The sequence below is a fragment of the Megascapheus bottae genome, chromosome 3, assembly GCF_031878675.1.
Source record: "Megascapheus bottae isolate mThoBot1 chromosome 3, mThoBot2.hap1, whole genome shotgun sequence".
NCBI lineage: Eukaryota > Metazoa > Chordata > Mammalia > Rodentia > Geomyidae > Megascapheus > Megascapheus bottae.
In genome coordinates this window covers 89,768,599-89,792,573 of record NC_143511.1, presented here as the reverse complement: position 1 = coordinate 89,792,573, position 23,975 = coordinate 89,768,599, and the positions used below count along the sequence as shown (strand labels likewise).

Below are 23,975 nucleotides of genomic sequence, written 5' to 3'. Positions count from 1 at the left end.
TTGTGGGCTCATGGCTGCTCTGCGCAGCCCTCCTGCCCACCCACCCCCACCAGTCAGTTCGAGGCTGTTCCCCTTGTCTCTTCTCTGAGTGAACCATGACAAGGGCTGGCTCCCGCCCTGTACCCACCACCAGCCCAGCCCTGCCCCCAGGACTCCCCTCTTGGCACCTGCCTTTCTCAGTGGCAGCTGGCCTCCCCACACCTCAGCAGCTACGCTCTGGAAGTAGTCTGGCTGCTTCCTAGACTCCACTTGCCCAGGCCCCGTTGTCCCAGGCAGCCTGGGGACCTTCTCTGGGGCTGATGTGGCAGCTTTGGCCTGGATTCTGCTGGCCCCTCTCAGGCTGCTCCCTGGCCTCTGGAGGTCAGATCAGGGGTGTCTGACATAAGCACCAAAGATGAGCCAGGCTGCCCCGCTCTACTTGTCTGGGCCAGCTGCATCTGGATCCCCGTGGAGGAGACTCCTGGCCTTGGTGCTGGGGTGGCACAGGCCAAGGACCCGGCATCCGGACAACGCTCACCACTGCACTGAGCCCCATCTGGCCCCACCCTTTGTCCCTGGGAGCGTAGAGGGTGAGGGACATGGGGGTTTGGTGGCAGGGCACTCGTTAGCCGTGAGCGACCTGGGCCCCTGTGGCTAAATGTTGCAGGCCCCCCTCCCCCTGGGCCTCTGGGAATCAGCAGGTGGGGTGGGGGCTTCGGGTCAAGGTCGGACTGCAGTCAGGTCAGAAGGCTCCCGGCACAAACCCCAGCACGACTCACTCATTTGGCAGACTTTATTTTGGGGGAAAACAGAAACGTACCTCTCAGGTCGGAAAGGACCGCTGACCACATGGCAAATATGTGAGCAATAAATATGCATGTACATTCAAGTATGCGGTGACCCCCTGGGGCGGTGCTAGAAGCAGGGTCCCCACGTGGAGTCTAGGGCGGGCCCTGCAGTGCCCCTCACCTCCTGCTCAGGAAGCAGAGCTGCTTGGGGGTCTCCCGGGGCCGTAGCAGGTCCTGCCTGAGCCCTGTGGGTCAACACCACCACAGGGCCTGGAGCCTTTCCTGAAAAGGCCATGATGCCGTCTCCCCTTGCTCTCAAGGGGACATTGGAGGGTCGAGAGGGGCCCATTTGAGCTCAGTCCCTCTTCGGTGGCCCAGTGCCCATTGCCAGCCAGACCCTAGGCCAGGACCTAGGGTCTGGCTGGGCTTAAGGACGTTAGGAACTGGAGCCTCTGCCCCCTAACCCTTCCCATTTTACACAGGGGTCAAGCCCTGTGGATTTAAGGCCCTCAGGGCCCAGGATGGCATCCCAAGATGGCAGGCACAGGCCTGCCCTACTGCACTGTGGCTGCCTGGCCAGGCTGTGTCCTGTAGCTGGGGCAGGAGAAGGGAGACAGGCTGGGGCAGGGCCCTGCTCTGGGGCCAGAGGCCGAGGGCGCTGAGCGGGCCTCCTGCATGGCCACCCCAGGACCAGCTGGGGACAGAACCGAGACCTCCAGAGACCCCTGTGTGTGGCAGGGCTGGCAATAGCAGGTTTTTCACATTCGGTGGGGCAGGACAAAGCCCGGGAGGGGAGGGCCTGGCAGCACCGGGATCTCGGGTCAACATGCTGAAGGCCGGCCTGGGGCGGGGGCCAGAGAGGACCAGACTTGCAGGAAGCCACATGCCCTCCCCCACACGGTGGCTCTGGCTGGTGCCGGCGCCCTACGCCCTGAATGCTGCACCGCCAGCACCCAGCCCACGAGGAGGGGGCAGGGGCTCAGCCAGCCCTCAGCGGCTGTCTTGGGGGATCGTGGCCGTGGTGGATGCCTCTGAGCCCGCAGAGTCCAGGAGCAGGGGCGGAGCAGGCCTGGTGGGGGGAGGAAGGTCTTAGCTGGTGCCGGGCTGGCACTGCTGCCTGGGCTCAGGGGGCCCACTGGCCCCTTGCTCAGGGCTCCCAGCAAGGTCCACGCGCTGCTCATCCATCCGCTTGGCCTGGACCCTCTGAATGAGGCTGAAGAAGTCCTCATCTGGCATGGTGGGGCCCCGCGGCAGCACGTCTGGGGGAGGTGGACAGCGCTGGTCGTCGATCCTGGAGGACTGGGCACACATGTGCAGGATGGTGACGGGAGAGCCTGTCCTGGAACCCCGGGAGCAGCAGCCTTGGCCCCCAAGGAGTGGAGTTCTCTGCTCTGGGTAGAATCTAGTCCGCCACCTCAGGCCTCCGAGTGCCTGCCTGACTCTGGGATAGCACTGAGACCCTGTATCTCCTGAGGAGCTCTGGCAAGTACCGCCCCTCCCCCGCCCCAAGCTTGGGACTGGCCCATGGAAGGGGCCAAATGACACCTGCTGGACTTGGAGCAAGCCGGGCCCAGGAGAATGGCCACCCCAAGTCTGTTGACTGCTAGGGACTGGGGGAGCACAGTTATCTCTGCTCTGGAACCCAGGGCTGTCCCCAGACCGATGCCAGAAGCTCCAGTTCCTGCTGGGTGGGTCAAGCGCTGGCCCCGCTAATCCCCCCTGTCCTGGCACTGGGGCGGGGTGGCCTGAGGCACGCCTGGGCGCCTCTGTAGGGTCTGGAGCAGAAGGGATGGGAGCCGGTGCACTTGCTGGCACATGCGTGCGAGTGGATGGGGGCCTCTGGGCCTCTTGGGAGGGGCTGGCGTAGAGGCAGCTCGCCCGACACCCGACCCATGGCTGTGGTGAGACCTCTGTGGACAAACATTGGATCTGGAAAGGCTGCAGGCCAGCATAGCCGTGGCCACCCAGCCCAGCCACCTGCCAAGTCACCTGCCCCAAGCCCCATGACTGTGTGCCTCCCCACGTCTGGAGGCCTCTGGTCCCCAGTGAGGACAGTCCTGTGCCCCAGCTCAGCAGCTCCGCCCGCCGGCCCCGAGCCCCACTGCTGGCCCTGCTCTGCCTCAGTGGACACGGCCTTCCGCCCTTGTGCCTGGCAGCTGTGTGATCCCCCACCACCTTGCTTTCCTGGGTGCCACAGTGGCCTTGGCTTCCTCTACCCAGCCCGAGACTGTCGCAGGCCTCCTCCTTAGCCCCTCCACCTCCTAGGCAGATGGAGGCTCCAGAGGAGGGAGGGCCCGGCCTGAGCAGCTGCCTGTCCAAGTCCAGTCAGTGCCCAGCTGTGCCCAGTCCTTGCCGGGGCATGGCCTGAAGCAGAGGGCCAGTCCCCTGCACCACAGATGGCCGAGTCGCAGGCCCATGGGGACCCCAGTGCCTCCAGGCCACAGACCCACCTGGTACTTGATGAGCATGTTGAAGAACTCGTCCCCGGGCTCCTGGGGGTCCCCGTCACCTCGCAGGTGGCCCACGTTGTTGTGGGTGACCCGCAGCCCGGGGAGGCGGCCCACACTGGCCCGCTGGTCATCCAGCCGGCGGCTCTGGGAGCTGGCGATGAGGTCGAAGAACTCCTCCGTCTGAGGGGAGGCTGTCATGGAGGGCTGAGCTGCAGGGACAGAGTGGGGAGGCCTGGTGTGGGGGAAGATCCAGAGGGGGGAGATCTAGAGGGGGGAGGCCTGGTGGGGAGGGTTCTGGGGGGGGTCTGGTGGGGGGAGATTCAGAGGGGGGAGGCCTGGTGGGGAGACCCGGAGGGGGGATGTCTGGTGGGGGGCTCCAGGGGGGCCTGGGGGGGGGAGATTCACAGGGGGGAGGCCTGGTGGGGAGACCCGGAGGGGGGAGGTCTGGTGGGGAGCTCCAGGGGGGCCTGGGGGGGGAGATTCACAGGGGGGAGGCCTGGTGGGGGACCCGGAGGGGGGAGGCTAGGAGGGCCTGCAGGGCCCGTCCTGAGGTTGGGCAGGCCAGCTGGCAGTGCTGACCTCTGAGACGAGCCTGGCTTGATGAGCTCTTGGGGCCAGAGGCTGACAGGCCCTGGGTGGCCCTGTGATGGCTCCCTGGCCCCCCTCCTGGGGTCTCTAGGAGGTGACAGGAGAGTCTTGGCCTCCCACAAGCTGGAGGCAGCTGTGCACCCATGCGTGTTCTGGCGGGCGGGATAATTACAGGTTTCCCGGGAGGCAGCGGGGGTGGGGTGCTCTGGGGAGGGCGCCCTGCAGCTGGCCCAGGCCAGGGCCAGCTTGTCATGCCTCATCAGCGGGGGGAAGCAGGCCTTGCCCCTCCCTGCACTCACCAGCCCTCTCCTCCGGGGTGGGGGCAGCTGTGGCCTCTGCGGCTCCCTCCTCCAGGGGACAGCGCTGGTCGTCCATGCGGCTGCTTTGGAACTTGCTCAGCAGGTCAAAGAAGCCCTCCTCATCTGAGGAGGGGGCTCTGGGGATGCTCTGCAGGGCAGCGGGGGCCTCAGCACGGCTGGAGGCTCCCAGACACCACCCCTGGACAGACCCGAGGCCAGCCTGGCCGTGGCAGTGGCGGGTAGGCCAGGGCCCCTATGTGTGACCCCAGGGCAGAGAGAAGGTACTAACACCCCTGGTCCTCTCCTCAGGTGGGCAGGCAGAGCCTGGACCCCCACAGGTGGGTGCAGGAGCAGGGGGCAGAGTCCATGGGTCACTAGAAATCCCCCAGAGTGATGGCCGCCCTCCCGCCCAGGGCCTCTGACAAGTGGGGGCCTGCGAAGGGTCCCTGCCCCCAGGATCTGGCCAGCCCCTCCTGTGTTCCCAGACAGCTTGGGGGCGCTGGGAGGATGAATGGTCAGCAGAGACTGAGAATGGCTGTTGTGGGCAGCTGGGCAAGGAGTCTAGTCTGAGTTCTGAGCTGTGGTGACCCAGCCTGGAGTGACCCACCGAGCCCAACCAGTCCCCAGGGGGCCTGCGTGGGCGTGCCACTGTCAGGGGAGGGAAGACCCGGCCCCAAGCCCCAGTTTACACATCCACAGAGGGTGGGGGTATGGTATCTTGGGGACCCTCAAGGCCAGGGCTGCTAGGGGCAGCTCTGCACCTCAGTCTTCAGCTGCCTCTCTGGGCCCTGAGGGTGCGGGGTGGGCTGGGGTCTGTCCACCATGTGGAGCTGCCTGGAGGCCTCCATGGGCCATCGACTGAGGCCGCCCCACGTGCCCAGTGCCCGAGGTCGTCCCATGTGCAGAGGCTGCGTGCCCTGCCCCGGCTCTCAGACATTAAAGAGGACCCAGCAGAGAGAGCCTTGGGCAGGGCCGGGCACATGTGGGCATGGAGGAGAGACCCCACCAGGCCCTGGGAATTCAGGTTGGCCCTGTGGCACACAGGATGTGTCCCTCTGTAAGGAAGAGTGAATGGCGCCAAGGGTGGCAGAGCCAGGCAGAGGTGGCCAGTTGGTTGGCACCCCTGAGTTCACGGGATTGCACTGGGTCCCCTCCAGCTCTCAGACCCTCCACTGAGAAGGGCCGCGCTCAGCCGGTGTGTGTGAGTGGGGGGGGATGTGGAGGGAGGCTGCCCAGACCCCTCCCCCCAACTCCACATCACCAGGCAGCTCCTGTCCCTGTGGCTGAAGAACCCGAGTGGGTTTACCCTGAGGACCCCCTGACCCGGATGGGGGCTGGAAAGGTACACGGTGCCCCGCCCAGCCCAGCACTCCTGCCCAGAAGCGGGCACTCCCTCCCGCTGTACGAGCTGGGTTCAGTGCCTGCTGCCTGCTCAGAGGGAGCTGGGGGCGGCAAGGAGCTGCCACGCTTGGAACCCCCCTGGGTCTCAGACCCTAGACTCCTGGGTATGAGGACCGTGGGGACCCCCGCCACATCCTGGCTCCTCCCCCTGGAAGGTCTGAGTTCCTCCTGCAGTCTGACCACAACCTCTCCTGCTCCAGTGGTAGCCCAGCTCCTATGGGGCTGGCTGGGACCATGCCACCTTGGCCAGGCGGCCCCGGCTGCCCAGCCTCCACCCGTGGGGACCCACACTCACGCTGGATCCCGGGCTCCCTCAGCAGCGCCCCCAGAGCTCTGTGGGGCACTCAGCCACGTGCAGCCCAGGCAGGGTGCCAAGGTGCCAGTGCTGCTGCTACCACCTGCCCGAAGTGCCAAGGCCGCCGCCTCACAGCCGATGCTGGGACCTACGGTGTCTGGCTGACACTTAAATAGGAGCTGGGGTGAGGGCTGGGGGCTGGGCCCTCCGGGTCCCTCCCGGCACCCGCCCTCGCCGTGCACGCGCTCTCCCTCTCTCTCTCTCTCTCTCTCTCTCTCTCTCTCTCTCTCTCTCTCTCTCTCACACACACACACACACACACACACACACGCACGCACACACTCACTCACACATGCACACGCACATGCGCACGTTCCGTAAACAGAACCAGATCCTGAGCTGAGCCCGGCGCTCCCCTCCGCCAGTGGGCGGCCACGCTGCGCTGTGGGGGTGGACAGCTTCTTTGAAAGCCCTTTCCCGCCCCGACTCGGCCCTGGGCTGGCTTCCTAGGCAGGGCAGGCGGGAGGGAAGACACGGCCTCATCCTTCAGCCCTGACAGGCTCGTCCTTGTCCTTCTTCTGGTCTTGGCCGTGTGGCCTAGCCCCTACCCTTGACTGCGCTGGGCCACCTGGGTACCAGTGGGAAACTGAGGCTCACCCCAGCTGCCCTCCGTGGGGCCTGCCTGAGCACAGCGTCCCTCACGTCTTCCCGTGATGGGATCAGAACCTGGATGGAACGAGGCGGCACCTCTGGGCCCGGGGAAGGGTGGGGTCCCCCCCACCCTGGCAGCCTCCCGGCACTAAGAATACCCCGTGCACCCACGCCTGCCTAGGCTGGGAGGTGACTGTGTCTGAGGGGGGCGTGCTTCAGGGTATTTCTAGGCCCTTTGTGCCCTGCCTGCACCAGAGCTCCATGCAGATCTGAGCCTGGACTCGGGCTCTCTGGGACCCCAACCCTCACCCCGTCTGGGGGCCTAGAGATGCCTGTCCTGGGCACAGTGGGACCCCGGACCAAGTTCAAGGCTGGGGTGCACCTGGACCTGCTGTGCTCTCCCCCCAGAGCCCCTCAGGGGCTGCTCCCTGCAGCCTTTCTCAGGAACTCCTGGTGGAAGACCCACGCCAGGCCAGAGTCTCCCCAGCTGACCCAAGTGTCCAGAGGCAGGTCTGTCTGTCGGGTGGCCAGGCCCCTCCTCACTCCCACACAGGCCTGGGGACGGGGGGTGGGGGGGGGAGGAGGGCAAGGAACAAGGGGCCCTGAGGACTGAAGGACCAGGCCCGACTGGTGACAAACTGGAAACTGAGGCACATTTGGAACAGACAAACACACCTGAGTGCTCTGGGAAGCTGACAGATGCCCGCCCTGCGCTGCAGGCCACAGCCCAGGGCAGAAGGCTGGGCAGTCGCCAGGGCCCTCTGCCTCCCTAGAGCAGCCAGGCCTGGCCCGGTCCCCAGGGCTGGCTGAGGGGGAGAAGAGGCACCTACCGAGCGGGGCACCTGCACCCGGACGTCCGCGCTGTCCAGCGGGGAGTGGCTGCCATCCCGGGGCCGCCTCTCGACAGTGTCCAGCCCTTCCTGGTACTTCCTGCTCCTCCCGGGGAGGGGGAGCGGCTCCCGGCCTGGTCCCCGCCAGTCCCCGGGGGGGTGGGTATCTCCGTTCTGCTCCTGGGAGGGGAAAGCAGGCTGCATGGGGGCTGGGCAATTCTGAACCAGATCGGGCAGGTGCAGGTGCCATGGTCCAGGGGCTGGATGGCCTGTGGGGGAGGAGGGGCTGCCTGTGCTCTCGGCTGGGGGCGGGGCACTGAGGGTGTCGGGGCGGGCTGAGCGTGCATGGGGGAAGGGCAGCGGGTGACTGAGGGGTGCTGGCCTCCCCAGCTGTCAGCCCCACACTAGGCGGTGACATGACTCTGGCTGCTCCTGGGCCTACAAGATCCCAAACCGAGGCTACACCGGAGAAGCCACAGGTTGAGAGGCCAGGACACTGCCTCAGGGTACCAGAGTACCACACCACACTTGCTGAGTGGCGTGTGGACCCCCTCGATTTGTCTGGGGCTGGCTGACCCCTGCCAGCTTCTCCACTAGTAACGGCTTTGCCTGCCCCTTGGCAGAAGGCAGATGGGAGCCTGCAGGCTTACGGAGTGCTTGGGGCTGAGTGGGGGGTGGGAAAGATCCACGCCTTCCCCTGGGGACGCACAGCTGGTGAGGGTGGGGTGGGGGCCCTGGGTGCTGGTGGCAGCAGATGGACCAACCCAAGGCTGCAGGCCGTGGAGAGGACATCTGTCTCCAGTGCACAGGGCCAAGGTGGGCAAACACTGCAGGCAGAGGCCACTGACCCGCGGCTCCCATGTGGACAGTACTGCTAACAGTGCAAGGCCTCACCCAAGCCACGGGGACCCCTGCCTGGCTCCCCCCCCCCCGGCCTGGCTCACCTCCCTCCCACACCTGGCTCACCCGCTCCACGGGCAGCCTCAGCAGGTCCCAGGTCTCCGGGCTCAGCCGCTGTGTCCTCTTGGGTCGGGCCCCTGGGAGACAGCACGACAAGATCAGCCGAGCACTGGCTGCCCTGCGGGCCAGGTCGGAGCCCCTGGGGGCTGAAGGTCGGGCGGTTCACACCTCAGGAGCTAGAACCACACAGCCCTTCAGCAGCGGTGCACAACGTCCAGTGTCCCTTGGCTGGACTGGAGTGGCCAGGGGGACATGAGGCTAGGCCTGGCCCAGAGTGAGGGTGGGCCTGACTCCGGGGCTCCCTGCCCTGTCCTTGGCTTCTCTTGGTGGCTCTGGGGGCTATGCACTCCTCCTGCCTGTACGCACACCCCTGCACACTACCTCTGCACACCCTACATGAGCCAGGCCTGTGGGAGCCCTGCAGTGCGAGCTGCAAACCTCTGTTCTGAACATGTCTCCAGGGGGCAGGACAGAAGATGCAGGGAGAACCAGCTGGGCAGGACCTGCCCTCCCCAGGAGGCCGAAGCCAGCCACAAGACTGCACACTCATCACCCAGGATGGAGCTTGGCATGAGAAGAGGGACAAACGATGCCAGGAACCCCTGCAGCAAAGGCCCTGGGGCCCAGGGCCAGCACTGGTCCGGGAGGCAGTGGTCTGAGATGGAAGACAGCAGAGCCAGTGGTGGAAGAGAGCCCTCCGGCAGGGGGCAGAAGCAGGAAATGCCTGGGAGCTGGGACTCCAACCTCTGCCCTCCATGCCATGTGCCCAGTGCACCTTCAGGGAAGCCCAGGCTCTCGGGGCCCTGCCCTGCAGATGAGAACTGGGGGTAGCAGGCTGGATGGTGGCTGTCTGAGGCTGCCACCCCGGGGAGCCCACACCTCAGATCTGGCCTGGGAAAAGGGGTCCTGTCCCGACCTGGCCGTGCTGGAGCACAGCTGCCCTGGCTCTGGACAGGCCAAGGTGTGGTGAGAGCCCTCGGCCGGGTCCCGCTGCCAGTACCGCTGAGCCTGCTGGTGTTCTTGTTTAAATAGTGTCGACAGAACAAGAGCAAGGACTTGGGGTCCCAGGGAAGCCTCCAGCCCCCAAACTCCAGACAAGCCCAAGGCAAATGTCGGCTGTGTCACCCGTCAGGGAGTGACTCAGCAGCAGGAGGGGTGGAGGGAAGATGAGAGGGGATGTGGGGGTGGGGGTGCTGTGACCCCTCCAGCCGGGGCTGAAAGCAAACCAGCTCTGTGTCCCACTCTCCTGTGCATCTGGGAAGCTCCAGGTCAGAAGTCACACAGGGCCCAGCACCCAGGACCCATCGGCAGCTGCCCCCCCAAGCTTTCAACGCGCGCACCCCAGCTCCAGGCCTCCCTCCCCACCTTGGCCATGGTGCTCAGGCTGAAGGGGGCAGCTGGGGTGGAGGCCCAGGGTTGTTTTCTGTTTGAGGGGGTTTGATTACCACCCCAGATTAGGAAGGCAGATCTATGGAAGAAAGGGTGGCTCTACCCCCAAACCAGCGCAGAGCGCAGAGCGCAGAGCGCAGAGCGCAGAGCGCAGAGCGCAGAGCGCAGAGCGCAGAGCGCAGAGCACAGAGCGCAGAGCGCAGAGCTGAGGCCTCGCTGCCGCCCTCTCCCACACGGGCTCCACTGCAGGGCACTGGGACCGTCTGCTCCAGAGCCCTGTGGCCTCCCCTCCCCACGCCCCACGAGCACTGCTCAGTCCTGCACTGTGAGCCGGCCTGGGCCTGTCCACTGCCCCGGGAGTCGAGGGGGCAAGACTGTGTCCTCACCTGCCACCTCCCCCGTCCCAGCTGTGGCAGGGTCTTCACGACTTTCACGTGGGACCTGCGCTGCTGGCCTGGGGACACACCTCTGCAGGACTGGCAGATGTAGCACCCAGGCCGGCTCAAGGCCCCCTCGGTCTGGAGGGGGCCTCAGGCTAGGACCCTGGCTCTGTTCCCTGTCCCTTCCCCCAGGGTAAGCCCGCCCCCTCCAGAGGTGACCAGTCAACACGGTCTGCACCTGTCAATAGTTTTCACCTCCCACGGGGGTCCACCCAAGCCCCTGGCCCACCCTGCCCCAGCCAGCCCTCCCATGGGGATGCCCGCCCACTGCCCCGACCCATCCAGCCCAGGGCAGGTCAGATGCTCAGCTGCACCTTGCCAGCTCCCGAATCCACCCTCCGGGACCTGTGTCTACACTCAGCCGGCCCTCCTGCCCTCTCCCGGGCCCTGCCCTGCTTTCCCCAGTGTCGGGGCTGCCGGGAGCAGGAGCCTCCCAGATCCACCCACCCCCTGCCACACACACCCCAGTGTGACTGGGCTACTTTCCAGGTGGGGCGCTGAGGCATAAGGACAGGGTACTGGCTCAGCCACCTAGCCAGGCCATGGGGGCAGCGCCCGGACCATAGCCCTCAGCCCACACTGCCTCTTGGACACCATGCATGCAAAGGGACCCAAGGGCATGCGCCCCTCACGACCTGGGCAGCAATAGCAGGCATGCAGAGCATCCTGAGCAAGAGCTGGAGGGCAGGCTGTGGGAAGATGGTGGCCCTGCACACTCCCGGGAGCAGGCGTAAGGGCTCCGTGGTGGAGGAGGGCCAGCAGAGGAGAGGCTGGGGCCAGCCACGCCCACCATGCCACGCCGGCCACCGGGACGGGCCTACTGCACGGAATTCCATGTCCACTGGGCCCTGCCCCTGCCACGTCGGTACCACACTAGCTCCTTCCTTCTCCTCCTCGCCCAGAGACCCTCTACCCCCTGGCTTCTCATACTCCCAGATGCTACCTGTTGTCTCCCCACTCCAAGTCACACTGGACAGACATCTGTCCCTCTCCAGGTCCACGAGACAGACTCCAGAAGACAGTAACGGTCTAGGCAGGACCAGCCCAGCACTGCCCAGGGAATAAACGAACAACATCACCGTGGAAGCCCTCAGCGGCTTCCTCTGCCTGGGCACAGGGTCCAGACTCCAGCACAACCTCCCAGGCGCTGCTCCTGCTGGCTCACCTAGGCGGGCATCTCCATCCAGGTTGCCTGGACGCTCAGGGCCCAGGTCTGCCTTCATCAGCTGCATCCCGGGAGTCTCCCAGGCCCAGTGGCAGAGTTGCAGGACCCCAGGCTGCCTTCTTCCCAGCAACAAGGCAGCTGTACGGGTGGGAGGCTCCCGGGAGCGCTGGGCTGGGAGGGGTCAGGCCCACAGGACCAAGCTGGGCAGCCAGTGTGGGGAGACAGAGCTGCCTTGTCCCTGGCCGCTCACCCACGCCGTGCCCCCCTTTCCCTTGGCTCAGAGAAGAGGAAAAAAGTCAAGAGGACACAAAGCTAGCTGCCTCTGAGGGAGCCTTTCTAGAAGCTGTCCAGTCCTGGCTGGGGACACCAGCTGGGGGCTGTGCCAGCTCTGCAGAGCCCTCCTCCCCTCCTCCGTCTCAGGCAGGGTAGAGACGGTGTATTGTGGACGAGAGCTGGGGGGGGGGGGTGTTGTCCTCCCTCCCCTCAGTCCGCCATGGTGCCCTGATGCTCGGTGGCTGCGGGACGGGGTGGGGGGAACAGAAGGAACAGTGTCTCCCCGTGTCCTCTGCACCAGATACGGCAAGGGGAGCAAGGCCAGAGACCCACTTCCCCCCAGCAGGCCTGGGCTGCAGGGCGCTCACGGCAGACACCCCTCCGGGGGCCCTGAGGAATCCAGCCATCAGCAATGGGCTCCAGTTTGGGCAGTCCCAAGATCCAGGGGCACGGAGCTCCCTGCCCAGGTCTGCTCCGCTGCCTGTCACCGGGGAAGCCACCTCGGCATGGCGTCCCCCTCCCTCACAGGCATTAACTTATTTGCTTTGCAGGGAACATTCTGTCCTTGTGTGTTGTGTTGCTGACCTGCAGAGCGGACCAGCGTCGTGAATGAGGTCATTATGGCAGCCCCAGCCTGGCCTCCTCTGACTAGCAGCCCAGGCGGCTGGCCCCTCTCCTGCCTCCCACAGCCCCTCCCTCTTGGGCCTGAGGACGGGTCCTTATCCTCACCGGGTGGCTTTGGGGGAGAGGCGGGTGGATGAGGCCGGGATGGGGGTGGGAGGGGCTGGATCACCACAGGGAGGGTGGAGACCTGGTCTAGGCAGTTGCCCATGGCTCTGTCCCTGTCCCCTCCTCCCCACACCTGATTGGCCTGTGTGTCCCCTAGGACTCGGGAGCACTGTCTTGCCATCTCAGCTTGCCCGGCTGTGACCCTCAGGAGCAGGCCCGTGTCAGGCTGGGCAGAGGGGTGCCTGGAGGGGTGGCCACGTGGCCTCTGGGCTGCACCGCCTCTGTGAGCCCCTTTGCTTGGCAGACGTGATCTCCTGGGCCCTTCACCAGGCTGGGTCCCCTCCCCAGGCGTCTCTCCCACCGCACCCCTGCCAAACCGCATTCTAGACTGAGGTCTGAGCCTGTAAAGAAACGGACCCCAGGTCCAGCCCCGTGAACTCACCCTGGGCCTCATAGCCGGCCAGGTCAGGCTTCTCGGCGGCGGCTGGACTGGTCAGGCGGCCCAGCGCCAGCTGTAGCTGTGCAACGTTCATGCGGGCGGTCAGCTCCCCGCTGCGGTCCCCGATCTACAGGGAGCAGGGCCAGGTGAGGGGGGTCACTCCCCGAGCCAGTCATGGGTCCCTGGGCCTCTGGGGGGGGTCTCGTGACACCTCTGGGAGACCATGGTCCCTGGGGATCCCTGACGGCACCTACCCACACCCAGGAAGTGCCCAGGGGCTTTGGCAGCTCCTGGGCGCCCTCTGGCAGATCAGCTCAGCCCTGTCCCAGGCCCTGCCTTTCTCAGCCCCAGCAGCCTCAACTCCTGCTCGGACCCCATCAGCCTCAGGCTCTCAACACGGAGTGGTGCCTTGAGGTTGTTGGGCCCTCCTACACACCTGCCTGGTGGGGTGGGGGTGGGGGGCCCGCCTGCCTCTGCCGGCCTGGACCTCCTGTCCCAGCACCTCTGCTGGGGTCTCCCACCCGGGGCTGCGGTGGTCGGCGGCACTGGCCTGGCCTGTGCTTGGGACACTGGGCTTCCTGTGGAGGCCCCTGCTTACCCTGAGGAGGGGCCTGGACACTTAGTCTAAGGTCGAGGAAGAGAGGGCCAAGGAGGCCCCCGGGTGGCGTCTTGGTGCCCTAGGCCACCTCGAGAGCCAGCTTGACAGTGGGCACAGGGCCTCCCCACGGTCAGCCTGGCGGAGGCTGAGGTCCCCACACAGGGGCACTAAGACTCTAGGAGTACAAAGTGGGCTCTTGGCCTACTGACCCTTGCCATGCCGAGAGTGGGGCACCATGCCGCCCGAGGGGCTGGGCCTGGTCCGGGAGGGGACCCCGGATGTCTGACCGAGAACCTGCGGTTCCAGCTGCTCACCTCCTGCGAGATCTGCAGGTGCTTCTTGGCGAAGGTCAGGGCCTGCGCTGGACTTCCCATGGACACATAGGCGTTCCCCAGACTCCAGCACGCTCGGCCCTCGCCCACCCTGCGGGAAGGGAGCCGTCTGTGGGCACCGTCAGGCAACCATCACATTGAGCCACAGTATTTGGTGGTTAATTGGAGAGTGAGGGTCTCACACAGACTTTCCTCCCCACTGGCTTTGAACCTTGAGCCTCAGAGCTCAGCCTCCTGAGTAACGAGGACGACAGGCGTGGGCCACTGGTGACCAGCCCCGGCCCTGAATTCTCTTTCCTAGCCAGCAAGCGGCCTACCTCGGCCCAGGTCTGCTTCAGAGGGGTTTTTCCGGACCCTCTACAGGGCGGGCAGAGGATCGGACACCGGGTTTGTGGCCTGGCTTGCCCCCTAGTGGCTGGCAAAGCAATCTCCCTGAGCTGCCTCCACTCCGGGCCTGTCTATCTGTCTTTCTAGGGATGACGTTTCCATAGAAAAGGGGAAAGAGGGCTGCCTTGGGTTATCACCAGCCCCTGTCACCACTGTAAGACTGAGTCTCGGTGGTGCTGCTCACGGAGGAGCAGCCATCCCGCTCCTGCCACACCATGGTAGTGAGGCCCCAGGGGCTCTCTGGGCCTGCCGGGCCTGCCAGCGGTGCCACGCACCTGTCGGCCAGCTCCTGAGCGATGACCAGATGTCGCAGGTGGTACTCGGCTGCGCGTTCGTAGTCCTGCAGCAGCGTGTAGGTGTTGCCGAGGCTGTAGCAGGCCTGGGCCTCCACCGCCTGGTCCCTGAGCTGCCGGGACAGCTGCAGCGTCTTCCTGCACACAGTGTCGCGGTCAGGGCCGCGTCCGCCCTCAGGGGGGTGAAGCCTGGCTGTGTTCCCAGGCTCCGGTGCCTACGGTACCACGTGCACTCCCGTCCCCTGGGCTCCGAGGAGCGTCCAGCCCTCCGCACCCTGAGCTGGTGTTTTACTCAGGCCGCCCAGGATTCAGGGCCTGAGGTGGAGTGGCTCACAGCCTGGACACAACCTCGGGAGTATGGTCCGTTTGCCCTTCGTGGAGAAGGCAGCTGGGCAGAAAGACCCCTGCCCGGTGGCGTGGCGGGGCTCCCGCCCGGGGCGTCCCTCCCGCAGGTGAGGCCCTGCCTACTTGTAGTACTCAGCGGCCACGTCAAAGCGGCCCAGGAAGACGTGGGCATTGCCCAGGTTGCTGTAGGCTCTCCTCTCCGCTGCCTTGTCTCCAAACTCCTTGGCAATGGCCAGGCGCTGCAGACAGACCCGAGGCCGGGAGGGTCACGAGCAGCCCCGCGGCCCGGAAGACGGGCCGGCGCCGCCTCCCCGCGCGGGCCCTGCCCACCGACCCACCTGCCCGCGCTCACCTCCTTGTGGAAAGTCGTGGCCTCGGTGAAGTTTCCCAGCAGGTAGTGGGTGTTGCCCAGGTTGCCGTAGGCCCGGCCCTGCGCCGCCCGGTCGCCCAGCTCCTTCACCAAGGAGAGGTTCCTCCTGGGGACCGAGTCTGCTTGAGCCGGGGCCCCTCCGGCCACGGCTGGAAAGACCAGTGGCTCTCCCGGGGGGCTGGGGGCCCGGGCGGGTCCCGCCAGTCCCCCACGGGTGTGCGTGGACAGCTGAGGGGTGAGTGCTGCGCCCTGGGACACGGCGGGGCCCTACTCACTCGTAGAACTCGGAGGCCCTGCGCAGGGTCTCGTGCACGTCGGGCGGCAGGAACCCGGGGTCCTGCGCGGTGGTCCAGGACAGCTGCTTGCCCTTGGCGTGGTACACGTTGCCCATGTTGTAGAGAGCCCTCGCCTCCCCGACCTGCGGGCGGGGTCGTGGTGTCAAGTGTGCAGTGGCCGTGGGCCACGTCTCGGGCCACGTCGCGGGCCCACTCACTACCCTGGCAGCTCGGGGATGCCCCGGCCCCGCCCCTCCAGGACCCGACCCGGCCCTGGGCTCTAATGCCCAAGGACAAGAGCTCTAGTGCAGGGGAGGACACGTGCCAGGGCCACACAGAGTCACCCCTCCGCCTGCCCGCACGGGGTGGAAGAGAGGCTGTGTAGAGGGGGAAGGCGGCCGAGGCTGGGAGCTTGTGGCAGGAGGTGGGACCTACAGCCGCTCTAGTCTAGCCCTCCACAGCCCTGTCACCCCCTCTCCTCCTGGGTCCCGGGGGAGAGCTGGATGTTGGAAATCTGGGGTGCTGAGCAGAGTGGGCGATGCGTGGGGCTAGCTCGAGGAGGCAGGCTCATGCGTCAGCGTGAGCTGGAGTGGCCCCTCTCCGAGGGCCCGTGCACCTTCAGGGTTGTCGGGCCCTCCCGTCTGAGGGGAAGGCTGGGTGCTGTGTCTCCACCTGCTCCGACCTGAACCTGCACGCTGGCCGCAGAGCAGAGCAGGGGAGAGTCGACGGCCGTGGGGCCCGGTCACCCACCTTGTCCCCCTGCTCCTGAGCAATGTCCAGGTGCCGCTGGCAGCAGACCACAGCCTCGTCGAACCGGCCCAGGACCTTGAGCGTGTTACCCAGGTTCCCACTGGCCTTGGCCTCCCCCATGCGGTCACCAATGGTCCTAGAAGGCAGGAGGGAGTGAGGAGCAAGGTGTAGGACTGGCCAGGCCCTGAGCCGAGCAGGCCCTGGCCTGGGGATGAGGACAGCCCTGAGCCCAGGGTCCTTCTTTTGGTGCAGTTGGTCCCCTTGCCTACCCAGCAGCCTGCAAGGGCTGCTGTGGGATTCCCCCGGGACCTGGACAGACCCCTGGCGGCCTCCAGGGCCCAGGGAAGCCCGGGGCGGGCTCCCGCGGAGGGGGAAGGAGGACAACACTTCCAGTGAACACTCAGACCACTGACGCGGCATCCGGGCTGAGCGCTGAGGACAGCGTATGGGGCTCCCTGGTGGGTGGGGAGGCCAGTGGAGACGTCAGCCCCACCTAGGGGATCAAGAGCGGGGCTGAGCTGAGTGGGGAGCAAAGTCAGAGAACAGCAGGATACTGCACAGCAGAGGCCTGGAGACTGGACGAGCTGGACACTCGGGGACGGGGCAGACGTGTGGGAAGGGGTATTGGTGGGAAGTGGTAAGCCTGCAGAGAGTTTGGGGTTCACAGGGAGACCAGGGACCCTAGGGATAGGGCCAGACTCGAGAGCACACAGCAAGAGTGAGCTTAGAGCCCCACGACCAGGGGCCACAGCGCTGGGGTGCTTGGAATTGCACCTCGGTAGACATGGAGTTGTGTGGGGGTGACCCCACACTGGACGCACAGAGGACGCACACAGGTCACACACAGGGACACAGTCTCCCCCGTGCCCATCTCCCGCTGGGGCTCACCGTGCCAGCAGCAGGTCATGCTTGTGGAACTGCAGGGCGCGGGCATACTCCTTCAGGTAGAAGTAGGCATTGCCCAGCTGGCTGTAGATGGCACTCAATGTCTTCAGGTCCTCGGTGCCCACCTGCACGGCAGCCTCGAAGAAGGCTACGCCTGCCTTGAAGTCGCCTGCCTTGCACAGCCGCTCCCCCTCCAGCGCCAGCTCCAGGCATGAGGCTTCCATCCTGGGCAGAGGAAGGGGCATCACAGCCTGCCCCTCGGGGCCCTGAGTGCCCTCGTGGTGGTACCCCACACGGTGCTGTGTCTGCTGGGGAACACATCTGGGAGTAGCTAAGCCTGGCGGCGTCCCCGGCTTGCACACCTGTGCAGCTCACTTCCTACCTGACCGATAGAGTAAGGTCAGGGCCCAGGGCATGAGTCTGTACAAGGGGACCACCAGGCCAGCTGGTGCATGAGCCAGCTCTGGAGCAGGGCTTCCCAGAGGGAAGGGACCAGGTGTCCCTCCTGCATGTGCTCCCAGGGTTGGACGCTTTCCCTGGTTCCCTGGTCACTGCCCCTCTCTGCCCATGTGGGCCCAGGCCACAGCCCTGTCCAGTCTAGGAGGGTTTGTGTGGGGTGGGGGCAGGAGTGGGTGGGAGCAGGGTAGGTCCCCATTTCTAGGCTGTCCTGAAGATGGGAGGATCAGGGGACAAGGAGGCTGGGGGAGGGAACTGGGGACAGCCCTGTTACGCTGCCTGGGGACCTGGACGAGGGGCTGAGCTGGGCGGCGAGCCCCGTCATTGTTGTTTTCTATTGATTTTTTTTGAGACCGGGGTCTCCTCATTGCAGTACCCAGGCTCAACTGACACCAGCTTCCTGAGTAGCCGGGATTGCAGGCGTGAATCACAGTGCCAGCCTTTCTATAGCTTTTTGTTCCATTTACCGTGGAGTAATTATTATTTTGGAGGGGGGAGGTCATGGGGCTTGAACTCAGCCTGGGCGCTGTCCTTGAGCTCTTCAGCTCAAGGCTACCGCCCTACCCTTGAGCCAAGCTCCACTTCCCATTTTCTAGAGGCTAATTGGAAATCAGAGTTTCAGGTCCCTTTGTGCCCAGCTGGCTTTGAACCTTCATCCTCAGATCTCAGCTTCCTGAGTAGCTAGGATGACAGGCCACCGTACCCGGATATTTTGTCTGGTTTTGAGACAGGGTTTGCTATGTAGCCCAGGCTGGCCTGAACTCACGCTCCCCTTTCACCTCCTGGTAGAGTGCTGGGATTACAGGTCAGTGCCGTTATGCCCAGCTCCCAGGTCATTTAAAAGTCCACACTCCAAGGTGCTGGTCCTCCCGCGTTGTGAGAATTTGATAACCAGCAGAGGGGGGGAAGTCTGAGGCACGTCTCATTCACTTTCGTCAAACCACGGTGCCCTGTCCTCTGACAATGGGGCATTCTGAACTCCCTGGAGGTGACGCCCTGGAGGTGGGTGGGAGATGGGTCCCGAGAGGCTGACCCCTCCTGCTCGCTTCCTTCAGGGACAGCAGAGCCTCATGCTACAGGGTCAGGACGTTGGCTGTGACACTAGAAGGCCAAACCACTGAGCTGCCTGCCCACCCAGCATGCCAAGACCTCCTGCGCACACTGGCCAGGCTGGGCCAGCCCCTCACTGAACCCTCGAGGGCTGCTGGACGCCACGCTGGTCACTGGCGCCCAAGGCCAGTGTGTCTGCCAGTCCCGAGACAGAGTCTGCATCCAGGCCTACTTGTCCCTGTCCAACTGTCTGTCTGATTATGGCTGCCCTTCCAGGTGACCAGAGGACAAGGAGCCTGGTCTGTGATGCTCTGCCCACCAGCCAGGCCCTGGACCCGACAGCCAGCGCCACCAGGCCCTCCTGCCAAGGCCCCTATCCCCCTCACACTCAGCACCACCCACCAGGCCCTCCTGCCAGGGTCCCACCCTCCTCGCACTCCCTGCCCACCCCTGCCGCCAGCCCCCACCTCTTCCTCTGCAGGTTGCGCATCTTCTGCAGGTACAGCCAGAGCTCCAGACCCACAGGCAACAGCAGTGGGCGGGGGCGCGGGGCGCCATACACCACCTTGCACACGGCCTTCTCTGCCAGGCGGGCCAGCGGCGGGCCCTCTGCAGTGGGGGCTGGCATGGTGGGGTTTAGGCCCCAGGGGATGGACCATCCCCAGGCACCCGCCTCCTACCGCAGACCCCAGGCCCTCCGGCAGCTCCCCCCTCCCCTCCTCCCTGGGGCCTGAGACGGATCAAGGGATCAGGACAGCTCAGAGCAGGGCCAGCCTGGATTGGGGGTTGGGGGGTGGGGGTGGGGAGCCAGGTAATCCCTGCTGTCCTCCTGCTCTCCTCTGTGGCACTCAGGCTGGCACACTGCCCTCCTACCCGGCACTGCCAGCTGCGGGTCAGGGCCTGGGGCCAGTCCTGTGGCCAGCTGCTCTGGGGCCAGGCACCGCCCACACGGGTGCTGGATGAGAGGTCAGTGCGGGCATTGTGCCCACCAGGCCCACCCCACCCCACACCTGTGCCCACAAGCTGGCCGACAGCTGAGCAAGGTCCCCTCGGGGTCTCCGCAGAGGCAGGGTCCCAGGAAGGCCGCTGTGTGGGCCTCGGAAAGGCCTGTCCACCTCAAAGGCTGGAGTCTCACTCTCAAGGCTCAAGGGTGGGCCTCCTGCCTCCCACTGTCCTGGGTGGCCACTTGTCTGAGACCCACGGCCCTGCTGAGAAGAGCCACGTAGTCCAATTGAAAAGCTACACAATTCCACCTCTACCACACCGCAAGCAGGGGACCAGCGGCCGGATGTCCCTCCACGCCCCTCCACGCCCCTCCACACCCCTCCACACCCCTCCACACTCCTCCACACCCCTCCATGCCCCTCCACATCCCTCTACAACCCTTCACTCTCTCCACATCCCTCCATAATTCCACAACTCTCCAAACTCTCCACACCCCTCCACGTCCCTCCACACCCCTCCATGTCCCTCCACACCCCTCCATGTCCCTCCACACCCCCCTACAACTCTTCACTCTCTCCACATCCCTCCATAATTCCACAACTCTCCAAACTCTCCACGCCCCTCCACATCCCTCCACACCCCTCCACGTCCTTCCACGTCCCTCCACGCCCCTCCATGCCCCTCCACGTCCCTCCACGCCCCTCCACATCCCTCCACACCCCTCCACGTCCTTCCACGTCCCTCCACGCCCCTCCACGCCCCTCCACGTCCCTCCACGCCCCTCCACATCCCTCCACACCCCTCCACGTCCTTCCACGTCCCTCCACGCCCCTCCACGCCCCTCCACGTCCCTCCACGCCCCTCCACATCCCTCCACACCCCTCCACGTCCTTCCACGTCCCTCCACGCCCCTCCATGCCCCTCCACGTCCCTCCACGCCCCTCCACATCCCTCCACACCCCTCCACGTCCTTCCACGTCCCTCCACGCCCCTCCATGCCCCTCCACGTCCCTCCACGCCCCTCCACATCCCTCCACACCCCTCCACGTCCTTCCACGTCCCTCCATGCCCCTCCATGCCCCTCCACGTCCCTCCACGCCCCTCCACATCCCTCCACACCCCTCCACGTCCTTCCACGTCCCTCCATGCCCCTCCATGCCCCTCCACGACCCTCCACACCACACCCCTCCACACCCTCCACACCACACCCCTCCACACCCTCCACACCACACCCCTCCACGTCCCTCCACACCCCTCCACGACCCTCCACACCACACCCCTCCACACCCTCCACACCACACCCCTCCACGTCCCTCCACGCCCCTCCACATCCCTCCACACCCCTCCACGACCCTCCACACCACACCCCTCCACACCCTCCACACCACACCCCTCCACGCCCCTCCACGCCCCTCCACGTCCCTCCACGACCCTCCACGTTCCTCCACGACCCTCCATGTCCCTCCACACCCCTCCACGCCCCTCCATACCCCTCCATGTCCCTCCACACCCCTCCACGCCCCTCCACGCCCCTCCACACCCCTCCACGTCCCTCCACACCCCTCCACGACCCTCCACGTTCCTCCACGACCCTCCATGTCCCTCCACGCCCCTCCACGTCCCTCCACGCCCCTCCACACCCCTCTACAACCCTTCACTCTCTCCACACCCCTCCATACCCCTCTACAACCCTTCACTCTCTCCACACCCCTCCACACCCCTCTACAACCCTTCACTCTCTCCACACCCCTCCATACCCCTCTACAACCCTTCACTCTCTCCACACCCCTCCATACTTCCACAACTCCCCAAACTCTCCACACCCCTCCACCACACCTCAGAGCCACTGGTGGCTGCCTTGCCAGACCACAAGAGCCAGGAAGGAGACCGCTGCTGTGGCTGAGAGCCGCCTGCAGCCTTCTGGTGACTGTCAGTGACCGGCACTCTGGTGGCCAGCCTTGCTGCTCTGGCTACCACATCTGCCCCTCTCTGGGGTGTCCCCACCCTCTGGACCCTGGATCACTACTTGAGAGACCCCTTGCTCACAACCAGCCTCAAGCCCTCCCCCTGCTCCCCAGGAAGCCGCTCTGAACTTCAGTGCAGGGTGGGGGGAGGGCGGTGGAGTGGGGGCCCCTGGAGAGGAGGGGTGCTCTCTCCCTTCCCTCTTTCAGGACTTGTTTGAGAGCCCAGGACTGGAGCAGGGAACAGTCCCCGTGCCGGGCTGTTTCCTGAGGTCCCGCCAGGGGCGATGTCTGAGAGTCTAACGGGGAGGGAAGGCAGAGACGTGCCACGTGGCCCGGGACCCTGCCTGTATCAGGATGCTGCGTTTGGGTGCTGGTGACTGCACCCAGGGCAGGGCCACCCCAGGGCAGGGCCTCTCTGAGGTGGGCCCCCTGCTGCCCCTTCCCTCTTGGAGCCTGAAGGGCAGCCAGAAGGGGCCTCCACCCCCAGCCCTGCTCTGAGATTCGGGGCTCAGGGCCAGTGGGCTGGGGTTCCACCCATATTCCCAGCTGCTCCAGTGGGCTCAGCCCCTCTGCAGTTTCCCAAGCACAGCCGCCACCTCTTTTGATAAGAACCAAACTTTCTGGGAAGGCGGGGGAGGCCGGGAGAGTCTTTCCAGATGACGGTCCACCCCGGCGTGCAGGAGGTGGGCCTCATAACCCTCTGCTCCCAGACAGCCACCAGGCTCTGCAGACACGTGGGGCTCCACAAGGGGACAGGCAAGGCCTGAGGGTGCCGGGCTTGCTCCCCGTCTCCGGGCCTCTCTATGCTCCAGGAGCTCCACCATCCGCTTTGACCAGGACCTGGCTGCCCAGCGCCATCTGCCACCATTACGGAGGGTCTAGACTCCCTGTAGAACCTGTCACAGCCCTGGAGAAAGGCACATGGCTGTGCACCCCAATCTGTCCAGCTCGGCCTTTACTTCAGCTTGTGTCTTAGCCTAGACCTGCACTTGGTGTCTGAGTGACCTCTCCATCCTGGACTCGGGTCTGAGTGACCTCTCCATCCAGGACTTGCGTCTGATTGACCTCTCCATCCTGGACTCGGGTCTGAGTGACCTCTCCATGCTGTCCCGCCCAGTGTTGGCTCCTCCACCCCCAGCATTGTCTGCAGTATCCACCCTGGGCCCAGTTCCCAGGCAGAGCCTGACAGTGATGGACACAGGCTAGAGGACCCGTCCCCCCCAGGACTGCCATCCCCCACGTGGGTACACGCACTGCAGCCTGGTCAGCTCTGGCCACCGTGGTGGATGACCCAGGGTATCTGCTGCCCTTCCCAGCCCCCATTCCTTTCAGAAGACCCTGGGCAGAAGCCTTCAAGACAGGCTCACAAACCTGTCCCTGTCACTCCTGCCACACCCCACCCCTTAGAGGCCCAGGGACCGGGGCAAGGGCTTAGCTGTGGAACCCCAGGCCGCACAAAAGGGGACTGTGTCTTTGAGCAGCAGCACAGAGCGGAAGAAGATGGGGAGGGGGCAGCAGGGCCATGCACTGGCCTCTGGTGGCATGGTGCCCCTTGGGGTGCCTGACTGATGGACTGCCTGCTTGTTAGGCTGATGGGCCAGGCTTGTTAGGGGGAGATCTTGGTAGGGGAAACTGCTGGGGTGATCCTGAGCCTCGGCTCCTCAGAGTCAGAGGCCACTGCAGGGTGCTGGGCCTGTCCCCCCCCCCCAGCCTGGTGCCAAGGGGCGGCTCCTCCCTGATTATCTCTCAGCGCTGCACCTGAGGGAAAACTGGAATCTCCTGGCCCCGCGGGGCCATGTGCTCACCGCCAGGCTTCCACACCAGACTAAGGAACGCAACAGGCTGGGAGTCACAGGGCAGGCATGTAGCCAGGGGCAGGGCCACGCCAGGGGCAGGGTCACAGCCACCAGCATGGCACAGAGCCCAGACTGCTGGATCACCTATAAGCCTGCCTGGAGCGCAGGGGACTTGTCAGGAAGGCACACACCCACCCGGCTGGCCGGGCCCAGGTCCCGCCGGCCTGGGGCTCAGGGACGGCCAGTGGGGCAGGACCCGTGCCCCGATAGCCGGTGTCGGGCCACGCTGCCCTGCGCGGGGTCGGGCCAGCCAGATTAGAGGAGGGCACCAGGTGGCATGCATGCCATGCACACCGCTGTGGCATGAGCAGCGGCGGCAGGCCCTGGGCCAGGCTGGACAGAACTGCGTCCCCGTCCCCCGGGCGGCCTGGGAGGCGCGGCCTGCCCACGTTGCCTTCGCTCCACCGCCACCTTTGGTCGCCTTTGTTCCAGGCGGCCGCTGCCCGCCGGCCGGCCGCCCGCCCGCCCACCGCCCGCCCCGGCCCCGGCCGGCCCCATCCTACCTGGAGTAGAGGCGCCTGGCGGCGGAGCCCGGTAGCTCCTCGGCCGCGGGCGGGGCCGGGCTCGCCATGGGCCGGGGGCGCCGAGAGCCCAGCAGGCCGTCCTCGCCCTCCCCACTGTCCTCCTCCTCTCCGCCGGCCCGCTCGCCTGTCGCTCTGTCCGTCTGTCCGTCGGGCTGCGCGTCAGCGCCCACAGGAGGCGCCGAGGAAGTGATGTGCCCGGGACACCGCCGCCCCTCCTGCGCCGCGCTGTGATGTCATCGCCGCCCGTGCCGAGGCGGGAAGGGAAGGAG

The 23,975-nt window shown here is 65.7% G+C and overlaps 1 protein-coding gene across 3 annotated transcripts; it reads right to left on the bottom strand.

The window, feature by feature from the left end:
• Positions 1-758: 758 nt before the first annotated feature.
• On the bottom strand, positions 759-23,975 carry Gpsm1 (G protein signaling modulator 1). Of its 3 annotated transcripts, XM_090330923.1 has the most exons (14): positions 23,686-23,975; positions 16,915-17,136; positions 16,027-16,162; positions 15,277-15,419; positions 14,984-15,107; positions 14,755-14,870; positions 14,269-14,424; positions 13,589-13,697; positions 12,680-12,803; positions 8,248-8,318; positions 7,282-7,461; positions 4,105-4,252; positions 3,218-3,426; positions 759-2,066 (listed from the first exon to the last, which is right to left on the bottom strand). In XM_090330923.1, exons 1-14 carry the CDS (start codon positions 23,751-23,753, stop codon positions 1,857-1,859), a joined length of 2,016 nt encoding a protein of 671 aa, XP_090187049.1. In that variant the 5' UTR covers positions 23,754-23,975; the 3' UTR covers positions 759-1,856. The 3 variants fall into 3 exon arrangements, with proteins under 3 accessions (XP_090187049.1, XP_090187051.1, XP_090187050.1); XM_090330925.1 differs by lacking the exons at positions 12,680-12,803; positions 13,589-13,697; positions 14,269-14,424; ... (4 more) ...; positions 16,915-17,136; positions 23,686-23,975 and adding an exon at positions 11,236-12,470; XM_090330924.1 differs by lacking the exons at positions 12,680-12,803; positions 13,589-13,697; positions 14,269-14,424; ... (4 more) ...; positions 16,915-17,136; positions 23,686-23,975 and adding an exon at positions 11,014-11,196.

What these genes read in the sequence shown, in the direction of transcription:
- Gpsm1 (XM_090330923.1), bottom strand. Translation starts at nt 23,753, where the DNA reads ATGGCGAGCCCGGCCCCGCCCGCGGCCGAGGAGCTACCGGGCTCCGCC. An exon ending in GCCAGGCGCCTCTACTCCAG is followed by an intron (nt 17,137 to 23,685) that starts GTAGGATGGGGC and finishes TCCTCTGCCCAG; the next exon opens with GATGGAAGCCTCATGCCTGG. An exon ending in GCTCAGGAGCTGGCCGACAG is followed by an intron (nt 13,698 to 14,268) that starts GTGCGTGGCACC and finishes CCCTTCCCGCAG; the next exon opens with GGTGGGCGAGGGCCGAGCGT.